At 38.3% G+C, this 23,841-nt stretch overlaps 1 protein-coding gene across 2 annotated transcripts in view; it reads right to left on the reverse strand.

Moving 5' to 3' along the window:
• KCND2 (potassium voltage-gated channel subfamily D member 2) overlaps positions 1–15,827 on the reverse strand; it is a 361,625-nt gene extending 345,798 nt beyond the window's left edge. For both annotated transcript variants that reach the window (XM_070755450.1, XM_070755448.1), the window contains exon 1: positions 14,713–15,827. In XM_070755450.1, the coding sequence (XP_070611551.1) occupies positions 14,713–15,827 (1,115 nt within the window). The remainder of the gene's footprint in view (positions 1–14,712) is intronic.
• Between the last annotated feature and the right edge of the window lie 8,014 nt (positions 15,828–23,841).

Consider the following 23,841-nt stretch of genomic DNA (forward strand, 5'->3'; position numbering starts at 1 on the left):
AGATCTCTGCTGCTTGATGTTTCAAACCCAGTGCCTTAACCATTAGACCACCACAGAAATCTCAGCAAACATGCTATTATATAGAAGGCATCACAAGCCAAGTCCAAGCAGAAGACTTGTACAAGTGTTTTCCCCCCTTCATTAGGCTTTAATGAAAAAAAGAACTAGATGGTGTATTAAATACCTTAATTGACTAAAATCTTCCCCAAAGCCCACTTTTCACTCTAAGAATCATATTAAGCAATTAAATTAGCTGATCTATTTGAAGAAAATTTCTGGGAAACAAAATAAAACATTCATTGTAAGCCACTTTTCCCTAATTTATTTCAAGTTTACCCAATCACATAGCTCCGCATTAAATATGTTAGTTATGGAAAGGTTTACATTACATCTTAGTCTATTCCAATATGACACTGCAGTGCTTCTAACTGTGAATAAAGTGTCGTTTCTACACATTCCTTTGCTGCCTTGTGTAAGAGGGTATCTTTCTCTCCCTGGCTAATCTTAGAGTAAATGGAGCAATTGTTGTGCAAGACAAAAAGAAAAGAAATTACCATCACTCTGCTGCAGTATTCCTGCAGCAAAATCTAAGAATTTTAAGACATGGTTGTCCTTTAGTTGCTTTTTCTGGATATTTGGTTTGCTAAAAACAACCTTTTCCCCCTTGTTTATTTGTTTTATCCTTTCCTTTCCAGTGTCTTGTTCAAACTGTTTGTTCTCCTACCTCAATTATTCATTTTCACTTCTCTTTCTGTTGGGCAAGTTCATCCACTCTCTTTGCATCTCCAGGTTGATGGTTCAACAATATTCGTTCTGAAAGCTTCCAAAAATATTAGGATGCTTTAATTGGTCTTGATTAAAGTTATATTCACACAATATGTTGTTTATTAATGCAAAAAGAATTCTAAGGAACAAATATGACTACATATTTTCTAAATAGGATAATTTACTTGAACATTTTACTATTTTGACCTTTGGAATAATATAATAATGAATCAATTCCCCAAAGCAATTTCTTTGGAAATTCACCCAAAGAACAGTGAGTATGAACAGTGATGTTTCTAATGAATGCCAGCCTGCTATAAATTATTTTAATTCTTTGTTAGCAGTGGGCAAGGAAAAAAAAGATAAAATCCATTAATTTTGCCCATTGTACTCTGATGTTTTAGATGATATGTCTAAATTATTAGCGGTTCTCTTTTATAAATCTTATTAACATAATGATGCAAATGGATGGTGAAAGCATTATATTATGCATTTTAAAAAGCAATCAGTTGTATAATTTATATACTGAAATTATTTTTCTCTTATACTTGATGACCTGCCTACCTAATTAATTTATTCTCAACTAGATCTAAAGTACCTATTCTGTTTTGGAAAAAGAAAAATCACAGGAATGATTAGCCCCCTTTTTAGTTCTAGTTTTTATCCTGGTGTTTTTGGGTAGGGGGAACAAGTACTTTATGTCATATTGTGGTATGTATTGCTATAATTACCAAGCATAATGTTGTTATGTATATGCCTCATGGGGCCTTCAACGATATGGCAGAACATAAAGGTTCTGCCAAGGAAATCTGCCAATTTCTCAGATGTACAATGGGCTGAATTAGGTATTTTAGCTTATCCCACCTTAATACTCACTAAATCAGAATACAGTAGAACAGAATACAGTATTTGTTCACCAATATTTTTAAAACATTAAAACATCCTACGGCATCTCAGGATCCCTCCATAGTTGGATAACTGTGTTCCCATTAAACAGGCAACAAGTTGTCAAAATAGGGAGCCCCATATCTAACCCTGTTCCAGTTAAGAGCAGCATCCCCCAAGGCAGCGTACTTGGACCAACACCCTTCATACTCTACATAAATGACATTACAAGCAATTGTGTTCTCTTCGCCGATGATGTAAAACTTTTCAACACCACTGATAACACAGCTACTCTCCAGAAAGACCTTGACTTTGTGCCCGAATGGTCAAACATCTGGCAACTCCAAATCTCAACCAACAAATGCTCAAATGGCAAAAAGAATCAGAACACCAAATACAAGCTGAATAAACAAGACCTTACAGACAACCCACACTCTGTAAAAGACTTTGGAATACTCATATCAAATGACCTAAGTGCTAAAGCCCACTGCAACAACACCGCCAAAAAAGCTTCAAGAGTTGTTAACTTAATCCTATGCAGCGTCTGCTCCAGCAATCTTACACTACTAACCAGAGCATGCAAAACTTTCACCAGACCAATGCTTGAATACAGCTCATCAGTCTGGAACCCACACCACATTTCGGACATAAACACTCTAGAAAATGTCCAGAGATACTTTATCAAAAGAGCCCTTCACTCCTCCACTCGCAACAGAATACCCTACGAAACCAGATTTACAATCCTAAATTTAGAAAGCTTAGAAATACGTTGTCTTAAAAATGATCTAGGCCTAGCCCATAAAATCATATGCTACAACATCCTTCCTGTCAACGACTACTTCAGCTTCAACCACAACAACACATGAGCACATAATAGATACAAACTTAATGTAAACCACTCCAAACTTGACAGCAGGAAATACGATTTTAGTAACCGAGTAGTTGATGCATGGAACTCACTACCTGATTCTGTAGTATCATCTCCTAACCCCCAAAACCTTACCCTTAGAGGTCCACTGTTGACCTCTCCCAATTCCTAAGAGGTCAGTAAGGGGTGTGCATAAGTGCACCAGCGTGCCTTCCATCCCCTGTCCTAATGTTTCTTTTATTTTTTACTAGTACCATGCATATGAATATTATTATATCTAATGTTTCTTCTTATTTTTTATTCTTTTTCTTTTCTTCTTACTAGTATCATGTATATGGATATTATTATATCTTTACATACCTCCAATATGTACTTGACAAAACAAACAAACAAATAAAATAAATAAATTTTAAAACATTAACATTTGAAAGCTTTAGAAAATATTTCTGAAGAAACACAAGGACTTCCTTTTTCATTGACACTGCCTCTTCCCATATCAATATTTTGATAAGAGTTGATTTGCTATTCTTTTGCAGAAGAGACGGAGTAATGACACGGACACAAGAGCTGGATTTAAACTGGGTCATTTTTATTAAAATAAATTAGCATAATTTATTCAACTAAATTAGCATAAATTAACATATCTAATTATGACCCAAACAATGGACCTGCAGGGTCAAACAATTGCTTCCGGGGCGGAAAATGACGTCACATAAACTTCCTGGGCAACATATGGGCGTAGCTCCATGCTAGTCCAGGTGAGGGACCCCTCCCTCACCTGAGACCCTGCCATGCCCTTGCATGAGGGGGGTCCCGCCGGCTAACCCCTAACGGGGGACTTAAAGGTGCGGGACCCAAAGACAGGTTCCCCCCAACTGCTCAGGTCGCTTCCACCACAAGCTTGGAGAGAACCTGTCAATCATCACCAAAGATGCCCAATGGAGAACACGCAGTTGCTAAACCACCACCCAGTTTTCCGCCCCTAACCTGCCTACCCAAATGACCAAAGGTAAGCCAATTAGACTAAAAAAGGTGCAAGCACCCCCTAACCGCATGTCCCTTTCCCCAGTGTGGAATGGGCGAAAAAACGGCCCGGCTGAAAGGCCAAGCCGCAAAAAATTCCCATTCGGCCCCCTAGGGCGACCCATAATAGCACACTGCAAAATAAGGAGGGCGGGCGGGTGTCTGCTCTTCTGACGTGGTCCGGGCGAACAGGCCGAGCCCGGGCCTGCACGCCCTTTTATAGGGATGGGAAGCCCCGCCCGGACACGTCAGCAATCAGGCCACCCTGGCCTGATTCTCGGCCAAAGTCTCGCAATCTCGCGAGACTTCAGCCGAGATCCAAGATGGCGGCTGCCATGTGTCCGTGCCGTCCAGACCCTCCTGCAAAAGGCACCGGCTGGTAAGTCTGCTGGTGCTATTACCAAAGGTGTATTAAAATGCTACTTTTAATTATATTAGATACCAGGTCACTTAATTCTTCTGTTTTCTTGCCTTTACAAATATTCTTCTATCTGCTCAGAAATTATAGACCTTCTCCAAGGAGATATATATACAGTCACACCATTTTTACATTCACAAAATACAACATCCAGCTCTTTGAAAGATTATTCCTTGAACTTCCCATCACTTTTAGAAGCTATCAAGATGTCAGTTCTCATCTTGACTATTTTGTATTGAGTTTAAGATAAAAAATCTTGTTTACTTTCTTCTAATACAATGTGGTTTAAAAAACCCTACCTGTTAACACTTGTGACATAGTGAATAATTCTAAGTATAACCTTTTTTCTTCTAGATTGTCTGAATTTAAGAGTATAAACATCACCTTATTATAATTGTACTGATGATTTTTGTTTTAAAGCATAGCAGAGAATCATTTTCCGCAAAATTCTAAATTTCAAATATCTTCTTTCCCTAGCTCTTCTTAAAAACAAAATAAAAATATTGTTATGGTGTCACCAGTTAGTCATAGTATAAAGTAATGCAAGTTTACTTATGCAACATCTTTGTATAATCTTATGTTGGTGAACAGCATACACAATTTTACATGCTGGGATGTTTACAATTTTTTCCAGATATTGTTTAGAAATAAAACAGTTTCAAACATTGTAAGGCTATAGATAGAATGCAAAAACATGGTACATATTCCCTCTTAAATTTGGAACAACTAAGCAAAACTGAAATACAAATGTTCTTAGTTTAGCTACAAATAGTAAATCCATTAGAAAATTTAAAGAAACAAAGTCACACTCACTTGCTGAATAATTATGAGTACACAAAACACATGTTCATACCAAATTGTACACATTTGTAAAATGTATATCAACACAAGAAAAATGTAGTTCAACACAAGCGCGCACACACACACACATCTCCACGCACATATATTTGCTTACATGTCTGTATGCATGATAAAAAGTTCATATAAAAATATGCACATGGAAGCTTTTTTAGGTCAGATTCAAGTAAGGCTAAAGAGAACATGTGAAAACTAAACAGTATTCATCAAATACTATTGATGAAATCTAGATTTAATCTCAAATTTTGTTTCAGTGATGGTGGCAGTTTTATATTTCAAGTTTTAGAATATTTTTGAAAATGTTAATAATTATACCAGTAGAGGGAGATAGCGATGTTTCTGAATTATGTTTATAGCAGCTGTAATGAATATGTTTAAAATTATAGCTAGATGTCACACTTCATTAACTATAATCTGCAGTATAGAACAAGTTCCAGTGTAGAGCATGCAACAAATGGACCAATTTTAATATTTACGTTAATAAAAATAAAAATGACAATATCTTAGAATGCATAGTCCTACAGTATGGAACACAGCAATATCTGTTCATGACAGCCATGGATTGTAGCATCACATTACAGATTTAAGTATTTGTTGAAAATTCTAGCAGATATACAAGATCAGGTCTTGCCCTTGTTTAAGTTGAAGTTATTGACAGAGGTCTAACGTATATCTAGATTTCAGTTACACTACCAGACCCATTTGAATATATATTTTAACAAATGTTGTCATAGTTAACTGTATAGGATCAAATAGCTTTAAACCAACATATATCTGCAAGTGTTATATTAACTGTTCTGTTGGTTTATAGTAAGTTTTCTAGACACGGGTCTCTAACCTTGGCAATTTAAGAGTTGTGGACTTCAATTCCCAGAAAGCAAAGCTTGCTGAGGAATTCTGGGAAGTCCACAACTCAAAGTTGTCAAGGTTGGAAACTCCTGGTCTAGACTACTCACGAGAGCGTGATGATACTGATCCTGTACCAGCTATCACTTTTCTTTCACTCAACTCTCCTTGGGGATTGGAGTAAAATTTTACTTGCCTAAAATAGTATGAAGTGAATTAATTAAAAGAGTTAAGTATGGCCAATCCTGTAATTAACTCTTTGTACGTGCGTACAAATTGCATGACCCAAAAGGTTAGATTATTTCTAGAAGCCATCCAGCTAATTCTATACAAGATTTTATGTTTGTAAACAGGAACCTTCTTTTTTATAGCAAGAAGAAATGTAAAATTATCTTATTATTTTGTTAAAATTGCATCTTAAGTGGAAATTAGGTTGTATGTAAGTCCAATAGTTTTAGGTGTGAAAGCCTGTGCTTTGACCAAAACTACATACTGTATTTTTTGGACTATAAGATGTACCAGTGTATAAGACACACCACGATTTCCAGGAGGTAAGTAAGAAAAAAAAGTTTTTGATTTCTTTGACTTGGTCCACTCTGTGGACCTCCCCAAGCCTCTGTGCACCCTGTATTTTTACCTGTTTTTTGCAAAGAATGGGGTGTGCAGAGAGTTTGGGTGGCCTGCAGAATGCTTCTGGGGGCTGGAGAAGGAAAGAGCAGCCCATTTTCACTGTTTTTTTCACTGGGAGGGCATTTTCGCCTTCCCCCTTCTCTCAGAAGCACACTGCAGGCCTCCCAAACCTTCTGCACACCCCATTTTTACAAAAAAGGAGGCCCATTTCTTGCAAAAATTGGATATGGGGGTGAGACTTCATGAGGCCCAAAATGGCTAGATTTGTTATATAAGACGCACCAACATTTCCACCCTCTTTTATACTTTTTATACTCTGAAAAATACAGTAGTTTGGATGAAATATTAATACTTGTTATGAATACCTGTTTGACTGAAGAACTCATGGAATAAAACATATTAATCATATATCTAGTTATTTCCACATCTGGTCTCCCTTAGTTTGCAGGAAATATATTCTTTCTGAACAGGAAAATATCTGGAGGGGATAAACAGTGCTAATATATTTTATGACAGTGACTGAAATATATCATGCCATAAATTTGTAAAAGACTATCGTTATGTATATTTAAATTGTAAAAATTAATAAATAAACTTTTTAAAAAAGAAATGTGTCATGCCACCTCTCTGACTTTCCAAGGTAGTGGACTTTATTAAATGGCATATCCATACCTGAACTTGCAATCCATATGGAAGAAAGAATTATATGTATGGAACTTTTTGCTTTATCAGAATGGAAGTTTTAAATAAAACAAGTTGAGAATAATGGAGTTTTGTCCAAATTTTGCTTCTGAAAATTAATAATTATTTAAAAATAATTGAATACTAATTGTAATTATCTGACAATTTGGTTCTGCAACCCAACAAAACCGACTGTACCGAGGATCATCAGAACTGCAGAAAAAACCAATTGCTGCCAACCAGCTTTCCATCGAGGACCTGTATACTGCAGGAGGCAAAAAGAGGGCAGTGAAAATATTTACTGACCCCTCATATACTGGACACAAATTGTTTCAACTCCTACCCTCAAAACGTCACTAGAGAACACTGCACACCAAGACAACTAGACACAATAACAGGTTATTCCCGAACACCATCATTCTACTAAACAAATAATTCCCTCAACACTGTCAAACTTTTAACTAAGTCTGCACTTCTATTTCTATTAGTTTTTTCTCATCATTCCTATCATCCTTTTCCTCCCACTTAGGACTGTATGACTGTAACTTGTTGCTTGTATCCTAAGATTTTTATTAATATTGATTGTTTCTTCATTTCTTCCTTCCTAGAGATCTACCTCCTCATCCATCACAACAATATATTTTGGTTGTGTGACTAACACTCTGCAATGTTAGTCACTGTCATCATCAACATAATCCAAAATCAAACCATTTACTTCCAAAATGACAATGCAAATACAAACTACAAAAATTGTGGACGAAGCAATTTGGGAAATCCAACCAGTTACCGGTGTACTATCTTCACTACAACACAATCTAACCACTGTTCTGTTGCATTCCATTGTCACAATGGCCCATGGTCTTATCTTTTTCTATTCAAGTTTGCTGCATCATTAGCTGGCCTTCCATAACTGAAATCTTATTGTTTCCAATTGAGCTTTTTATATTTATTTATTTATTTATTTATTATTTAGATTTGTATGCCGCCCCTCTCCGCAGACTCGGGGTGGCTCACAACAATATTACTTTCATTTAATTCCAGCTTTTCTTTTTGGAAGCTTAAGGCAGAACTCATAGTAGTTTTGCCTCATTTTATTTAATGACGAGTTAGGCTCAGTTAAAAGATAACTGAGACAGAACCAGTGAGTCCAATGAAAACTGGGGAGGATCTTCATGGCTTTAAAACATTTTGAAGTCAAAATATTATCTGAAATCCTTTATAAGACACAAACAGGATTCTGTCTGAAGAAAGAGTGGCAGATTATAGTGCAAACAAAATTCCAACAATCAATTCTAGCAGTACCTGATGGAACATCAAATGCTCTGTTAAGTCTTGATACAGGAATGCCACTAACTCAGATTAGGATATGGAAAATGGTGATAACTTACTGGCTCAAAATGCAATTCTTACCAGTTGGTCTGACTCCTCTAGTTTTAAGAGATAACTTTTCCTTTCCTCGGAAACAGGTGGTAGAGCATAAGCTGATTTCGCTCCACTCTTCTTAATATCAGTTGGTTGTGAGCAAGCTAAGTGATTAATAAGGGATGTGGAGTTCAATGCTCCTAAACTTGATAGAATTTGGATAAATAAGAGCAGTTGAGTTAAAGCAACGTACCTTAAGCTGAGAATCACATTCTTTAGATTTAACATTCTTTGCATTTGAACTTCTTCAGGACAGTACAATCTCTGTGGTTGAACTTATTTGCCCCAAGTAGCGATGAGGAAACCAAAACTATCTTAGGGCAACCTTCTGCTGGCCCTCGGCACTTCACTGGCTGACAGTTCCCAGGATTGATGCTGAAGTTAGTGCCTGGTTAGGGCGGACTGCAGCCTCAAACCCGTGAGCTCAAGCTAGTCACACCAGTCTCAGACTCCACACCGCTGGATTGTACTACCCAAGCCCAGCATATCTCCCATTTTGCCCCTTATAGATAATTTCCTTGGACGGCCAGATAAATTTCATATGAACCTTTTCCTTCTGGATTTGAATGCTATGCATTATACGCCCAGTAGTTAAATTTTGTGTTGCTACTATGAAAATAAGATATAATTGATAAAGACATGATTACCTTTGTTTTAAATATTACTTTTGGTTTGATATTCATAAAGAATAAATTGTTAGCAAATATAACTTTTTAAAATTATATATCTGTTAACATTTCAGGTTTATCATCTGAGTAGCAACTTCTCTAACATAATAATATAGGAGTGGATGTTCTACTATATGATTTATTTTGCTAGTTGTTAGCGTATAATTAAATTTGCTTCACTTTGTTTTTATGCTTTTATATTTTGCTGTTCATTGACTAGATAAATTATTATTGATTGAAATGGGGAGGTGAGTCTGAGGCCATTGGTTTAACTATTCATATTTGCTATCCCATTTTTATATCTATGAATATTTCTACTTATTCTCTGTTCTCTCTCTCTCTACTAAATATGTCTTTGTTTCTTCCCTCCAAGCTGTCATCTTAATCTACCTTGCCTTCACAGGCTTACTTCTTGTCCCAGTTGAGTATGAATCCCCATAGCTGCATTTGCTCCTGCTGAACTCACATCTATGTTACATATTTCTTATTTTCCTTCACTCATTTGTTTCTTTCTTATATTTAATCATCACTGATACTTAAGTTATAATTTCTTGTAATGCAGTCTTGTACCCTTCCCTGTAAAAGAGCAAATTCACTTATGCTGCTCTAGGAGCTACAAACAATAAAAATAATGGCTGTAAGCTAAAGGAGATTAGTATGTTTTAATTCCCTGTTTATTTTCAGCTACAGATTCTACAAAATCGGTAGACGTTTGTATGGATGTACTTATTAAGTAATTTTAGTGAGAATGTATTTCAGGAACAGGTCATTGAAGTTCAGTTGCAATATGAATACAATAAGGTCCATAAAACATACCGTACTTGTTCTTTATTGAGACAGAAATAAAAAAGCACATAAAAATACTAGGGATGAAAGTTAATAATTGTAGCCTTAGTTTAGATGCCTGCAGTAGAGCATTGCATATTAATCCATGTGGGCTGGAAGTCTGAAGTACTTGACTTCCATCTCACATAGAGTGACTACTCATACAACTAGGCTCTTACTGTAGATTATCGCATATAAACATTAATATAAGGGAACAGAACATTGTCTAGTCATTAATATTTTTGGCGTAGTAAAGAGGAAATGGAGCCTGCTCCTCATCAATATGATTCTAGGACAAAGATTTCAAACTTTAGGAGATCTGCTTTATCTTGATTGGATTGCAATTTTTAAGATTCAGGTTCAAAGGTGGAAGCTTTTCTTCAATTTAGCCTGACAGTGAAAAATCACATTACAGCAGTGACAAAAAAGGCCTCTTATTAACTTCAGCTACTAAATCAAGCACATTCACTCCTAAAAGAGAAAGACTTTGTGATGCATATGTGATAGACTTCAAAGCTAAATTGCTTCAGTGCATTTTTTATTTTAATTTTTTGCACAGAGGGAGTCATGAAGACAATTCAGAAAACAAGGTCAATTCAGAAAACAAGGTGCAAATGACAATTGGTGATTACAGAAGTATCCACCTGTTCCCTAAAATAGCTGTAGTGGTTACCAATTATTTTTGGACCTTATTCAGAATGTTTACTATGATGGATAAAACCTTATAAATTTGGCCTTAAATTGTTTGCCCAGCCACCAACTCCTATGCAGACCCCAACAGGTGCAAAATAACATCTAAGCTAATTCTATTTTGAGGATATACACTAATATAATATGTGCTTAAATACTTCTACTAAAGAGTTCTTTAGGTAGCTTATTATTTATGCATCGATATTTTGAAACTATCCAGAACTAAAAACAGAACTGTACATTTTAAAGAAACAAATAATTTGTAGTAAAATATGAAATGGCCTGTTTCAATGCTTGGCATCACCACTTATTTATGATAGAATATATCTCTGCACAATTCCATCATGGTAAAATACTAGAAGAGACAGATGAAAAGAAGCAGGATAAATCACTGAGGGGAAACTGCAAATGGAGTTTCAATGTAAGCCACATAATTTTGATTATGACACAATAAAATCCTTTAATTTACAGGAAGAAATTGTAAGAAATGTTTTATTAAAAGTTTGGTTGGATATTTAAAAAAATTACTAAGGAGCATTATTTACACTTTTCATTAATTACAACCAGAAGAGTGTGAATGAGATCAATGTGTTAATTCATTCTATTTCCTGTTTTCATAAATCAATACAATTCTTCTTAATAGGTACTTTACCATACAAGTGTTCTGCAGCTATAGTACAGTATAGTATTGAACGCAATTGAGCCCAACATTTCTGCTGCTAAGTGTTAAGTGAGTTTTGCCTTATTTTGTGAACTTTCTTGCTACAGTTGTTAAATGAATATGGCTTCTTCCATTGACTTTGCTCATCAGAATGTCATCAAAAATAATCACATGATCTCAGGACATTTCAACCATCATAAATATAAACTTGTTGCCAAACATTCATAAGTTGATCATGTGACCATGGGGATGCTGCAACAGTCGTAAATGTAAACATGATCATAAGTCACTTTTGTCAGTGCCTGTAACTTTGAATGGTCACTAAACAAAGGACAATAAGTAGTGGATATGACATTGATTGTTATGACTAAACCTGTAACACCACCCGTAGTATTTTTCATGATGCATTGTTTGCAACCTGGGAAACATAAAACGCTGTACAATTTTACCTGTCTATCTACTTTTAGTGGGAAAATGAATAGAAATAAATTAAGTATAAAATGATATACCAGTTAAAATATACATTCTTGTTTTATTTTTATTTTACCAAAATATCACTGCTGCCTTTATTGTGCAAATTAGTATTCCAAGTGTGCATTTATAAAAGTAGTGAACAACGGAAATAGACATCCCAGGGTTGACATTGTTGATACATAAATTTGTTTCAATTTTATTTCTGGTGACGTTTCGACGAGGTCTCACTCGTCATCTTCAGGCTGGTGTTTCTGTCCTTGTTCTCAGGCGAACACTGAGAACACTGCAGTGTTCGCCTGAGAACAAGGACAGAAACACCAGCCTGAAGATGACGAGTGAGACCTCGTCGAAACGTCGCCAGAAATTTCCAAATCCTACACGAGAAGAAACCCGAATATACCAAGACCGTCATATATATATATACATACACACACATTTTAAGCAATTATCCCATTTATTTTAAAATATACAAAATATTAATTTATAAGGGTAATAACTAAGTTTTATGATACTCTGCAGAAAGTAAATAAAAATATTTTGCCAAACAATACCATTTGTTTGCCTTCCTAAGAACCAAAAGCAAAGTTGATATTCTTATTTAATATACCTACCTGTCAAATACCTACTTCACAAAAAGTTTAATGTCTTAGTCCTCTAACAATACAAAAATCTATTTTCAGCCTGTAGAAAATAAAACAATTCAAGCCAATGAAAGAAAAACCAAATATTCATTTCAGTACCATGGACAAGACCAAGCTAGTACATCTGGCATTTAACTTAAATGCATCCTGCTGCAGTATAAAACATTAGAACTATGAATTACAGATTAAAAATGCTGATGGTTAGGCCTTTCTTTTTTACACACTAGAGCCATGCTATTAAGTTTTGACTATTTTTTTTCTTTTACTGCTACCATTAACATTTAACTCAATCACAACATAAATGTCTCTGGTTTCCAATCAGAAATTACAGATATGATCTGGTTTCTGTCATTTCAAATTTCAGTCTGATATATTTTATGCATGTCCTTTATATGACCTAGTCTAATAAAGATTTTTTTTTTTTAAAGAACTGGTAAAATTGTGGCCTGTCATAATATATTTTTTCCTTTGTGAAACTCCAAAAATCTACTTGACCAGCAAACAAGTGACTGGAAGGAACACTTTCAAGAAAATAAACTGTTGAATGGGGAAGGGGGGGGGCAGCCTGAATACTTACTTTTTCTCTCCCTTTTCCCAACACACACAAACATAGCAATGCCTTATTCTTTATTAAAGTGTTAATTATAATTTGTAGAGTAGCCCATAATAGCTTTATTAAAGATTGGTTCATTTCAAACAGATAATTCTATCATCATAATCACAACTGCAATCTTATTTATATCCATTCCTAAGGTAGAGTTAAGTATTTTCTGCTACCATTGATCTCAGTGATAGTGCTTAAATTACATGCTTAAAGTTTTACAGAACACAATGGGGATTAATTCTTGCATTCTGTCCTATTTCTGAAATGTCACTGATGTTTATACAAATACTCTGAAAGATAGAAAGACCGGCCATTCATATAAATCTATTTCACCGTCCTTAGTGGAATTCTACACTTGATCCAGAAAGAAAGTATATTTTCAGTGCTCAACATTTTTTGCTTGTTTATTTTCGGTGCCCAATATCTGTTTGTTTTACATCTATAATCAGTTTCTTTAAGAGCAAAGAAATGTTTTTGAGATAAGATATAACAGTTGACAGCAAGATACTTTCAATTCCCCTTTCTTCCTTCACTTCTATGCACTCATGATAGTGCTGGCGAACCTTTTCAGCACAAAGTGCTCAAACCAGAAAGCATGCCTGTGCATGCGCACGTGTGCCAGAGCACTGGAAACCTTATGACCAGCTGACTGAGCTGGGGTAATGGCATGCATGCCCACAGAGAGGATTCTGTGTGCCACCTCTCGCGCATCTGCCATAGGTTTGCTATCAAGGCCCTATGATGAGGAATAGGGATTAGGGTAGTTCAAAACGTCTGAAGGGTAATAACATGGGGAAAATTATTGTAGAATTTATAACAGACTAATTTGCAAGAGTCACAACACACCATGATAATAATGGGCATCTTTTAAAAAGAAATTAATTATTTCCAAGTAAATTATTGTATAACTAATTTGGAATAAAATTACAAATAAACTTCTTCAAATTAACTTACTTCTATATGTCATATCCAGATAATACTGTGAGATGCATTTTGGGATGCATTTTTGAGGGTTAAACTCTGATTTTAAGGATAAGCATAATGCTGAACTATTTCCCATTAAAACTTTTTGAAAACTTAGTTCACATCATATTCCTTCTTCAGAAGAAACACTTCTATAAAATGCTACATTGCAAGAAATCATGAAATAACCTATAATGCCCTGAATTCATCACCATTTCCAAAAGTTAGCTTCCAGAATGAAAAACTAAATGTGAAATGTTTACTGCAACACTTCAGAATCAGCTCTACTGACAACTTTAACATATATTTTAAAAAGCAAACTGAGAAGTGTTGTGTTAGTTTTTATATTATTTGACTGCAATTCATCTGAGATGTAAAATTAATTACATTGCTGGTATTAATATGTAAAGTATTATAAAGTCCCTTATCATATCAGTCAAGGATAATAGAACAATAGAATTGTTCTCTTTTGCCTAAAACTCAACCATCATTACATTAACCATGAATGAGAAATAGGACAACAAACTTGCAAATAAACTTTAACCATGATATCTGAATAGGTGAAAGAAAAAAATACAAAATTTACAACTGTAACTGTAGCTCTTAATATTTCCTATTTACATCAGAGAAAGTGAAATCATATCTTCTATATCATAAAAGGATCAACTGAGCACAATTATGCACCATCTTTTTCCACAACTTAAAAAACAACAACAGGTAAAGATAATCCAGATGGCAATTCAAATTACCTATATTTTACATAAATAGATATAAAACCATATGCACTTACCCCAAGGTGGTCATAGTAACAATGGTATACCAGAAAGCAGCAGGAATACTGGTGAACTTGCTGGCAGATGAACCTTTTTCAGCATAGAACATGACTGTAGCAAAGATTATGATGGCCATTGTGAGAGAAAAAAGGAGAAAGCCAAGCTCTGATGCACAGCTTTTCAGAGTGTAGCCCAGGATGCGCAGACCCTGTGAGTGGCGTGAAAATTTAAAGATCCGGAAGACCCGGAAGACACGCAGGGTTACAAAAGCCCCACTGACATCCTCATTGTTGGTCATCACCAGACCAATGTAATAGGGCATAATTGCCACGACATCAATGATGCTCATGACACTACGGACAAATTTGTACCGGCTGGGAGCAGCTGCCAGGCGCAAGAGATACTCAACAGTGAAGATCATGACACAGGCTGTGTCTAGGCAGAAGAAAGCCACATCGTAGCGCTCTCCACAGGTTAACTCCTTAATGGCACCAGGAGTCATCCCACAGGGCACAGTCTCTGCCACGTTTGCAAGGACAGAAACAGCAATGAAAAAGCCAGTGACATAGTAAAAAACCAGGGCCAGTGTGCTGGTGTGTGGATTCTCAAAGGCCCGCCACATCCTCTCTCGAGCTGTCATGGAAGGAAGATGGCACTCGTCGGCATTATCCTGATCAATATCATCCTGAAGGCGTTCAGCATTTTCCCGTCGTCGATCCTTGTACTCCTCATAGCAGCAATCGCCAACGATTTCAGGGATAATACCAAAGAAGGCCAGCTCCTCATCATAGGCTGAGATGCACTCTTGACGGGGATAGTGTAGCTTCCCTGTTCTATAGAAATTGAGGATGTGTCGGAAGATGTCAGGATCCCGGTCAAAAAAGTATTGCTGTGTTTCTGGGTGGTAGAAGAAGTCCCTCTCTGAGCTGCCCAGAAGAGTATCAGGATAGCGTTCGAGGGTGTCCAGCCAGGTCTGGAACTGGGTGCCACTCACATTCAGCACAATCAGAGAATCCTGACTACGTTTCCTCTCGTGCCGAGGTGCATTGGGCATAGGGTTGGAGGCCACTGGCATCCATCCTATTGCAGCTGCTCGGGCAAAAGGCAGCCATGCCGCTACTCCTGCTGCCATTATGGAAGCTGTTGGTGGTATTGCTGGGTGGTCTCTTTAGAAATAATCCAGTCTTCTAAAATAAAAGGGGGAGGGGAAAACACAGAATGCAGACGGAGATTAGGGATCCACACTTTATGTAGGAAAGAGAAATCTACCCTATTTTTTCATCTTGTAACCTTTGTAACCCTTCCCAAATCACAGGATCTCCCATTGCTTAACTCTATTTGAAATATTTGCTTTAAGGTGTTAACCAACTGTGGAACGTGAGAAGCTGCTCTATGTTTTTGATCAACACCAAGCGCCTCCTTTCTTCATTAGGTAGACTGAAGTCAGAGAAGACCCAGATGCACAAAAAAATGCAGCAAAAATACACTGTCTGCAAGAGCAGATCAGCTAGCTTGTCAGATCCAGGGAGTGGTAATCAGTCAGCAATTTTATCAAACCAAGAGACAACTCTTGGCTCAGCAATATTCTGTTCTTTGCTGATTGCTGGGAAAGGCTCTGACATCCTGACATTCCTCCCACCTGTCTACTACAACCATCAGCTGCAAATAGTTGTGTTTGTGAACTGAAGAGAAAAGAAAAAATGGAATCCACTCTTTCTCAAATACTTAGGGTAGTGCTACAGGAAGAACACCTGCTGGGATGTCTACTTACATCTCTTTGCAAATCATAGGTTTTTAGCAGAAAGTGTGAAGTTGTCACTTTTCCAATTTACAGTTGATTCCCTTCATCCCAATGCTCATCACTTCATACCACACACATCTATTGTCCAGGCTCTTGTACTAAAGAAGCACGGCAGAGGGATGGAAAACTAGCAGCCTCCAACTTGATACAGAGAAGCTTTTCTTCTTGAATAAAAGAAAAGGCAAGCTGAGAAACAGCTCAGCTCACAAAGAATCTTGCAAGCCTCCTTAAGAGAAACTGAAGTGATTTTTTTTTAAAAAAATATAGAAATTAAGGCTGAACAGCAAGATGGGGGAGGGGAAATCCAATTTTACAGTTGAACTGGACAGAACAACCACTTGTGGGAAAACATGCAACAGCAAAAAAAGGGAGAGATGAAAAGAACAATGTTGAGAGGGAGGTTCCTATGAAGGTGGTTAGCTATAACCAAGTCAGGGTCTTCATCCTGAAAGAAAATTCAAAAGTTGCTGGAAGCAAAGTTTAGGATGGCAGAGACAATGTCCAAAGTGGTTAGTTTAAACAGAGGAGTCAACGCTTTGAGAGTTGGTCTTGGGGAGATAAGAGGAATGCTAAAATAGAAAGTTTGAGGTTGGACTGTTCAAAGGCATTTGATAGGAATAAAGGTGATGTTAGGTGTAATGTTCACAATTGGGATGGTGGAAAGAAAGGAGGATTAGAGACTACAGTCCTTAGCCAGAAACATCACTAGTTAAAGGGATAGTGAAGATCAGGACTAAATATGTGTGTCCGGGAATAAAGGTTAAGGATAAGGAGCCTGAGTTACACCACACACAAACACACTCAAGGCATGTCTTAGGCACGTGCAAGTGTGAGAGCAGTAACACTACTGATGCAGTCCAAAATAAAAACAATGAGCACTTTCAATAAAGAGATTATTCTGGTCCTCAAAAGGATCTAGGGAAGAATTTAGTTTCAGAAATCTCGGCAAGGACAAAGGTAGTGATTTGGGAGCGGTAGGGAAAGGGACCAAGGCAGAGCCATTTCACTTTAGCTTTCCCCTTCCCAATTTTACACACCGAATTGACTCCCATGACACCACCACCACCACCTGCACGTCGCCCAATGACGCCCCTCTCTCCAGCTGCGAGAGCAGCCTTGCCCGGGCTGCTCCGGCGCCCTCTCAAAAACTCTCCCCGGCCACTTGATGCTGCTGCCCTGCCGGAGGCAGCGCGCCCAAAGCTCTGGCGGTGGAGGAGGCGGAATCAGCCGCGCTAGAGTGTGAAGGGAAGGGAAGGAGGGGGGGGGCGTAAAATTTGGAAGGGGTGGGGATGCAAGAGGCCTCTGCCTCGAGGGAGGGAGGGGGGAGAAGCTCCAGCCACCAGCCCACGCGCGGAGCCCTTCTCAGCCGTCTTTCCCCTCCCTTCGCCTTACCTGAGGGCGAAGTCCGGCCGGAGCGCTCGCTGGGCATGGAGGGGACCTGAAAGTGGCCGAGGCTCCCGCGGCGCTGGTGAGGAGGCGCTGAGGCGGTTCCCGGCCAGCCCCCCCTTTGCTCTCCCCTCTGCAACAAGTTCAGCGGCAGACGTGGGAAGCAAGCGGGCGGGAGGTGGGGGGGGGGGGCGGCGAGCGACGCAATTCCGTCTGGTGGCAACTCAATGCAGCCGCTTCCCTCCTTCTCCTCCTCCCCTCAGGAAAGAGCTCAGGCAGGAGAGCTGCCGCGGTCGGCTGGCGGAGGGCAGGGTTGCCGGGGCCAAGCTGCCTCCCAGCACCAGTGGGATGCCCGGCATGCCTCGAAGAGCGGAGCCGAGGGCTTCCCAGCCGCCGAGGCTCCCGCTGCGGGTGTTGAGAGCGGGTGGCGGAACAACGGAGGCGAGCAACCCACCCTGGCTGCTGCTGCTGCGGGTGATGCCTCCCCGGGCAGCTGCTCAGCTTTTCTTCTCTTCCCCCCCCCCCCTGAAAAATGTCAGCGGAGGGAGAAGAAGGCGGATGGAGTCGTGGCGGGAAGGAGGTAGGGGGGCTTCGCTCCGGAGAGAAAACAAAGAGAATTTACAAAAACGGCGTCGACTTCGGTTTGGTCGTCCAGGCAAAGGGGCTGCGGGCTTGTGAGAGCGCGCGCGCGCGTGTAGTGCTCTGCCCCATTCTCAAAGGCGTCTCTCTCTCTCTCCTTCTCACGCACATACACACACACGCGAGAGTGCGCGCCAAAAGAGACTGAGTTTGAGCTCTGGGATGCCTTCCCCCTTTCTGGTTGGGGGTGAATGCAGAGTTTATAGAGCCTTTTCTAAACGACACTCCTCGCCCCTCTTAAAACCACGACCAACCTATTATTCAAAAACCACAGTTTTTCAAACTTTGTGGATTCCCCCCCCCCCCTTCGCCTACTTAAAAAATAAATAAAAAATACCCGTTTGCCTCCGGGCACGATATCCTGCTGTGCAACGCGCCCCGCCCTTCCAACTCCAGAGAATCGATGCCTGTTGACCGCGCTTGTTTTAATCCACCTGAACGAGCATCCGCTCTCCGGAGCCTGCCTGGGAAGGGGTGCCCCCCCCCCCCCCAGCTTGTTTCCTATCTTTTTCCTTTCGTGTGTATTCGTGTTCCCGTAATATTTTTTTGTTCAACAATCCTCTTTTCTCCTTTTTACCACTAGATGGCGCCTGGAGGATGGTTTCTGCAAGGCCTTCACTGTTGAAACTTTAAGGGCACAGATTCTCCTTAGAAGTGGCGAACCTGTTATCTAGCCTGAACCACTTCAACATGAGAACAGATTGAGTGCTCTTTTATCATCTCTGCATACAAAACCGGAGAGGGGAAAAAAAAACAATCTTCCCGACAAGATTCACTTAGATTTATCCTAGAAAGGTGAACCACCTAGGCCAGCTGCACAGAATTAGTCCTGGATTAAGTGCCTTGCACAAGAACCATTTGCACTTACAACAGTGATGGAAAGAAATATTTCCAGTCCTGAGGTTTATGTCAGTCACATGCAAAATGAAAACTGAAGTAAGTTCACAAGCACAGTTTTGGTTTCACTTAGAAACCTCTTCGCTTAATGAACCAATTGCTAGTCTTAGTTGTGTTCTCTAAATGAGGGCTGCCTGCAGTGTATCAAACTGTTCTAGAAAGGATTCAGGAAACTGGAATTAGGTTCAGATAAGAGTAAAGAACATAAACAAGCAACTGGATAATTCAGCATCACAAGGCATGATGGTATTTGGGAAAGGCAGGGAAGAGCCACGATCAGGGTGCTTGGACTAGAGAAGTCCCCAACCATTGTCTCTTAGTAGCCTGGCTGTGGGGGAAGAGGGGAACCAGGCTCCACAAGCGATGGAGGGGTGGTTGGTTGGTGTGTATGAGCATGTGCGCACAGCTGAAGTTGTGCAAGTGGTGAGCCAGTCCACACATGTGTGCACAGTGTGAGTTGCACATGCAAACATGCGTGCTGGCCTGCCACTTGTACAGCTCAGTTCTGAATAGGCCACATCATCGACTGCGACGTGAGGGTTGGAGACCCTTGGACTAGAAGCAACTTAGGCTGCACAACTTTTTTGTTTCTTTCAGTGTGAAGACAATGGAGGAGAAATGTACTTTCAGACTTGCCAGATTCTATTATTATTATTAGAAACATAGAAACATAGAAGTCTGACGGCAGAAAAAGACCTCCTGGTCCATCTAGTCTGCCCTTATACTATTTTCTGTATTTTATCTTAGGATGGATATGTGTTTATCCCAGGCATGTTTAAATTCAGTTACTGTGGATTTATCTACCACGTCTGCTGGAAGTTTGTTCCAAGGATCTACTACTCTTTCAGTAAAATAATATTTTCTCATGTTGCTTTTGATCTTTCCCCCAACTAACTTCAGATTGTGTCCCCTTGTTCTTGTGTTCACTTTCCTATTAAAAACACTTCCCTCCTGGACCTTATTTAACCCTTTAATATATTTAAATGTTTCGATCATGCCCCCCCTTTTCCTTCTGTCCTCCAGATTGAGTTCATTAAGTCTTTCCTGATACGTTTTATGCTTAAGACCTTCCACCATTCTTGTAGCCCGTCTTTGGACCCGTTCAATTTTGTCAATATCTTTTTGTAGGTGAGGTCTCCAGAACTGAACACAGTATTCCAAATGTGGTCTCACCAGCATTCTATATAGCGGGATCATAATCTCCCTCTTCCTGCTTGTTATACCTCTAGCTATGCAGCCAAGCATCCTACTTGCTTTCCCTACCGCCTGACTGCACTGTTCACCCATTTTGAGACTGTCAGAAATCACTACCCCTAAATCCTTTTCTTCTGAAGTATTTGCTAACACAGAACTGCCGATACAATACTCAGATTGAGGATTCCTTTTCCCCAATATTATTATTATTATTATTATTATTATTATTATTATTATTATTATTATTATTATTTAGATTTGTATGCTGCCCCTCTCCAAAGACTATTGTAAACCTTACAATAAAGTAGCATTACTCCACTTAGTTATGCTTCCTGTCTGGACACTCTCATCAGGCTGATATCAGGAGAGACTAGATGCACGACCCTCCCGCTCCTCCATTGTCACTATTTATTAGCCACCGATACTCACAAGAAGAGAGGGCCGCTGCTACTTGTCTCCAGAGACCATCCAACAAGCCGCAGAATCCCTGCGCTTGCGTGGCCACCATTCCTCTCCCTCCGCATGCAGAGTCTGACTTCGTCCTTCACTTAAATAGGGGGAATGAGGCATAGGGACCAAAATTATAGATTTTAGATTCAGTCCTGATTGGGTGTAGGACAGTATCATCCCATCCTTGGAGGCTAGCTCCACCCTGCAAGAAAGGGCTTATCAGGTAGGTCCAATGCTTCTTTTCTAGCAGCTAAACTCGACTGCAGAAAATGCAACTTCAGCTACAGAATGATCAATGCTGGAATGCACTACCTGACTCTGTGGTTTCTTCTCCAAACCCCCAAAACTTTAACCTTAGACTGTCTACTGTCGACCTCACCCCATTCCTAAGAGGACTGTAAAGGCCGTGCATAAGTGCACCAGCGTGCCTACCGTCCCTGTCCTACTGCCATCATTTATCTACATTTACTTTGTTCATGTTTATGTTTATATCAATACCCGCTATCTTGTATATGTTCTGATAAAATATATAAATAAAAATAAAAATAAAGAAACAGATAAACATTTTAAAAAGAATTCTAGAATTACAGTGGTAACTACGCAGAAATTAGTTTCACTAGGCTTAAGGCACTTTCTCCATCATAAGGATACGAAAGACTGCAAAAGTGAAAGTGCTGGAGACATCTACTTCTGGTTGACATTCAGCTATCAACAGCTTTGGGTCTTTTGTGATATAATATTCCCTCGGGATTTGAAATGACTTTTATCTATTGGTTTTTAAGAAAACCATTAGATGATAGGTGCTCTAGCAGGCCTTGGGGTTAAATGCTTTCATGTGATTTGCTCTGGCATTGGAGTATTTATCTGTTATTCATATCTCTGGTATGTACGCTTTTTTCCTGCTTTTGGCTTCTATTATTTTTGACATTTTTTCCCTTTAACCCAATTGAATGTACTCTGAAGTGGCACAGAAGTATAAAAGTAATACAAATAAAAGTAAAGCTAACAGTAGCAACAATAGACCTTTCTGGAAATCCTTTTTTATATAAATGCACATAAACATACATAAAGACATCCCATATATATTCAGAGGTTAACAGAAAAATATGACAAATGAAATGACATTCAGTTGAAAATCAAGTTAGTTCAGAAATTATAATTTGACTTATGCAATATATATATATGGCAGAAGTTAACATTTCTCTGTATATCAAAGAATCTAGTTGGAGTTGAAACTTGTTTCAGAAGTCTTTCAATTAAAAAGTATTTCTTCATTCTCAATAGTGACAATTATTTCCATGGCAAGACAAATGATATATTATTTTCTTTCTTTTAATTTTTATTATTATAAAACTGAAATATAAAAGTAACAGTTGAGTAAAACAAAAAGGAACAGCTCCGAACTTTAAATAAATAAAACTTTATAGTCGTACATTCTTTCCTTCTTTTGTGTATACTTCTCCACCCGTTGACCAAAACATAAACATATATGATTTACATTAAACATTAAAGTATTGTTAGTATCTCTTTAAATCCTTTTAAAGTATAAAAATAAAATACTAATTAAAAGACTTTTGAGATATTTTTGCATAACCGTCACATACAATAAAATCATGCCAAAACCCATAAAATAATCAGTGATATAATCAACATCAAACGTAAATGAAAGGATAGGGCCTCTGATTTAATAATATTAGAAGATAATATTTTTACTGCTCTCAAAGCAGCTGATTAATGCTTTAATTTCAGAAATACAGCTCCTTTTTTGTTTAGGATTCCAACATTTATTCAAAATAATGGTTGGTTGGTTGGTTGGTTGGTTGGTTGGTTGGTTGGTTGGTTGGTTGGAAGGAAGGAAGGATATTTCTACGTTTTTACATAATTTTTGGTGGAGTTGTATACAATCTGCAAAACATTTTAGACCAATTTTTTCTTAAACTATAACTTGGGGAATTTTTTTTTAATTTCAAATTTATTTAATTATTACATTTTAATATACAACTAACCAATTCTGGGTGGTGCAAAGATACAAATATAAAGAACAATAAAATTATAAAATTATAAAACAAAGAATGAAAGATGGCACAAACAAGAGAAGCAAACCCATATCATGCAGAAGGAGCCTCAATCACCTTGATTAAAAGCTTTGCTGAACAGCCAGGTCTTCAAGGCTCTCTGAAATTCCATTCAGGCCCTCTAGGTGTTGGAGGGAATCTCATTCCAGGAGGGCAAGTTGTACAGCAAAGGAAATGTGTGTTTATGAGATCTTGCTTAATTAAAGGTACAAAGAGCACATCAACATTCTTGGATAAATCAGCACAAGAGTAACTATGGGAGATAGATAGACACTCAAATATAGACACCAAAAACAAGCAAACTAAATTCATTGCACAATATAATTTGCTTGAAAAATATAATCATTTTACTTGAGTTTAGTGGATTTCATTTTCTCAGTTCCAAGGCTATTTCTCATCAATTTCCCTTTAAAAACGTGAAACTTCAGTAAGCAATTACACAAAAGTATTAGCATATTGTATATATGTCATTAAATATAACTTATTCACCACCAAACACAAAACCACAAGATAGATTCTCATATCCACAGTTCACAAATTTGTATCTGGGAGAGAAATTCAAGTGACTAAACATGGCTTCATGAAAATGGTGCAATAATTTCACTTTGGACTCAGCCTTTTGTGTTTTCCTGTCTGTAGCAGGCCCTTTCGCCTGCCTGGGTCACTTTTTTAATGAACAAGCTGAAGAAGAACCATATTGGCTT

The sequence above is a fragment of the Erythrolamprus reginae genome, chromosome 6 (assembly GCF_031021105.1).
Source record: "Erythrolamprus reginae isolate rEryReg1 chromosome 6, rEryReg1.hap1, whole genome shotgun sequence".
NCBI classification, from domain to species: domain Eukaryota; kingdom Metazoa; phylum Chordata; class Lepidosauria; order Squamata; family Dipsadidae; genus Erythrolamprus; species Erythrolamprus reginae.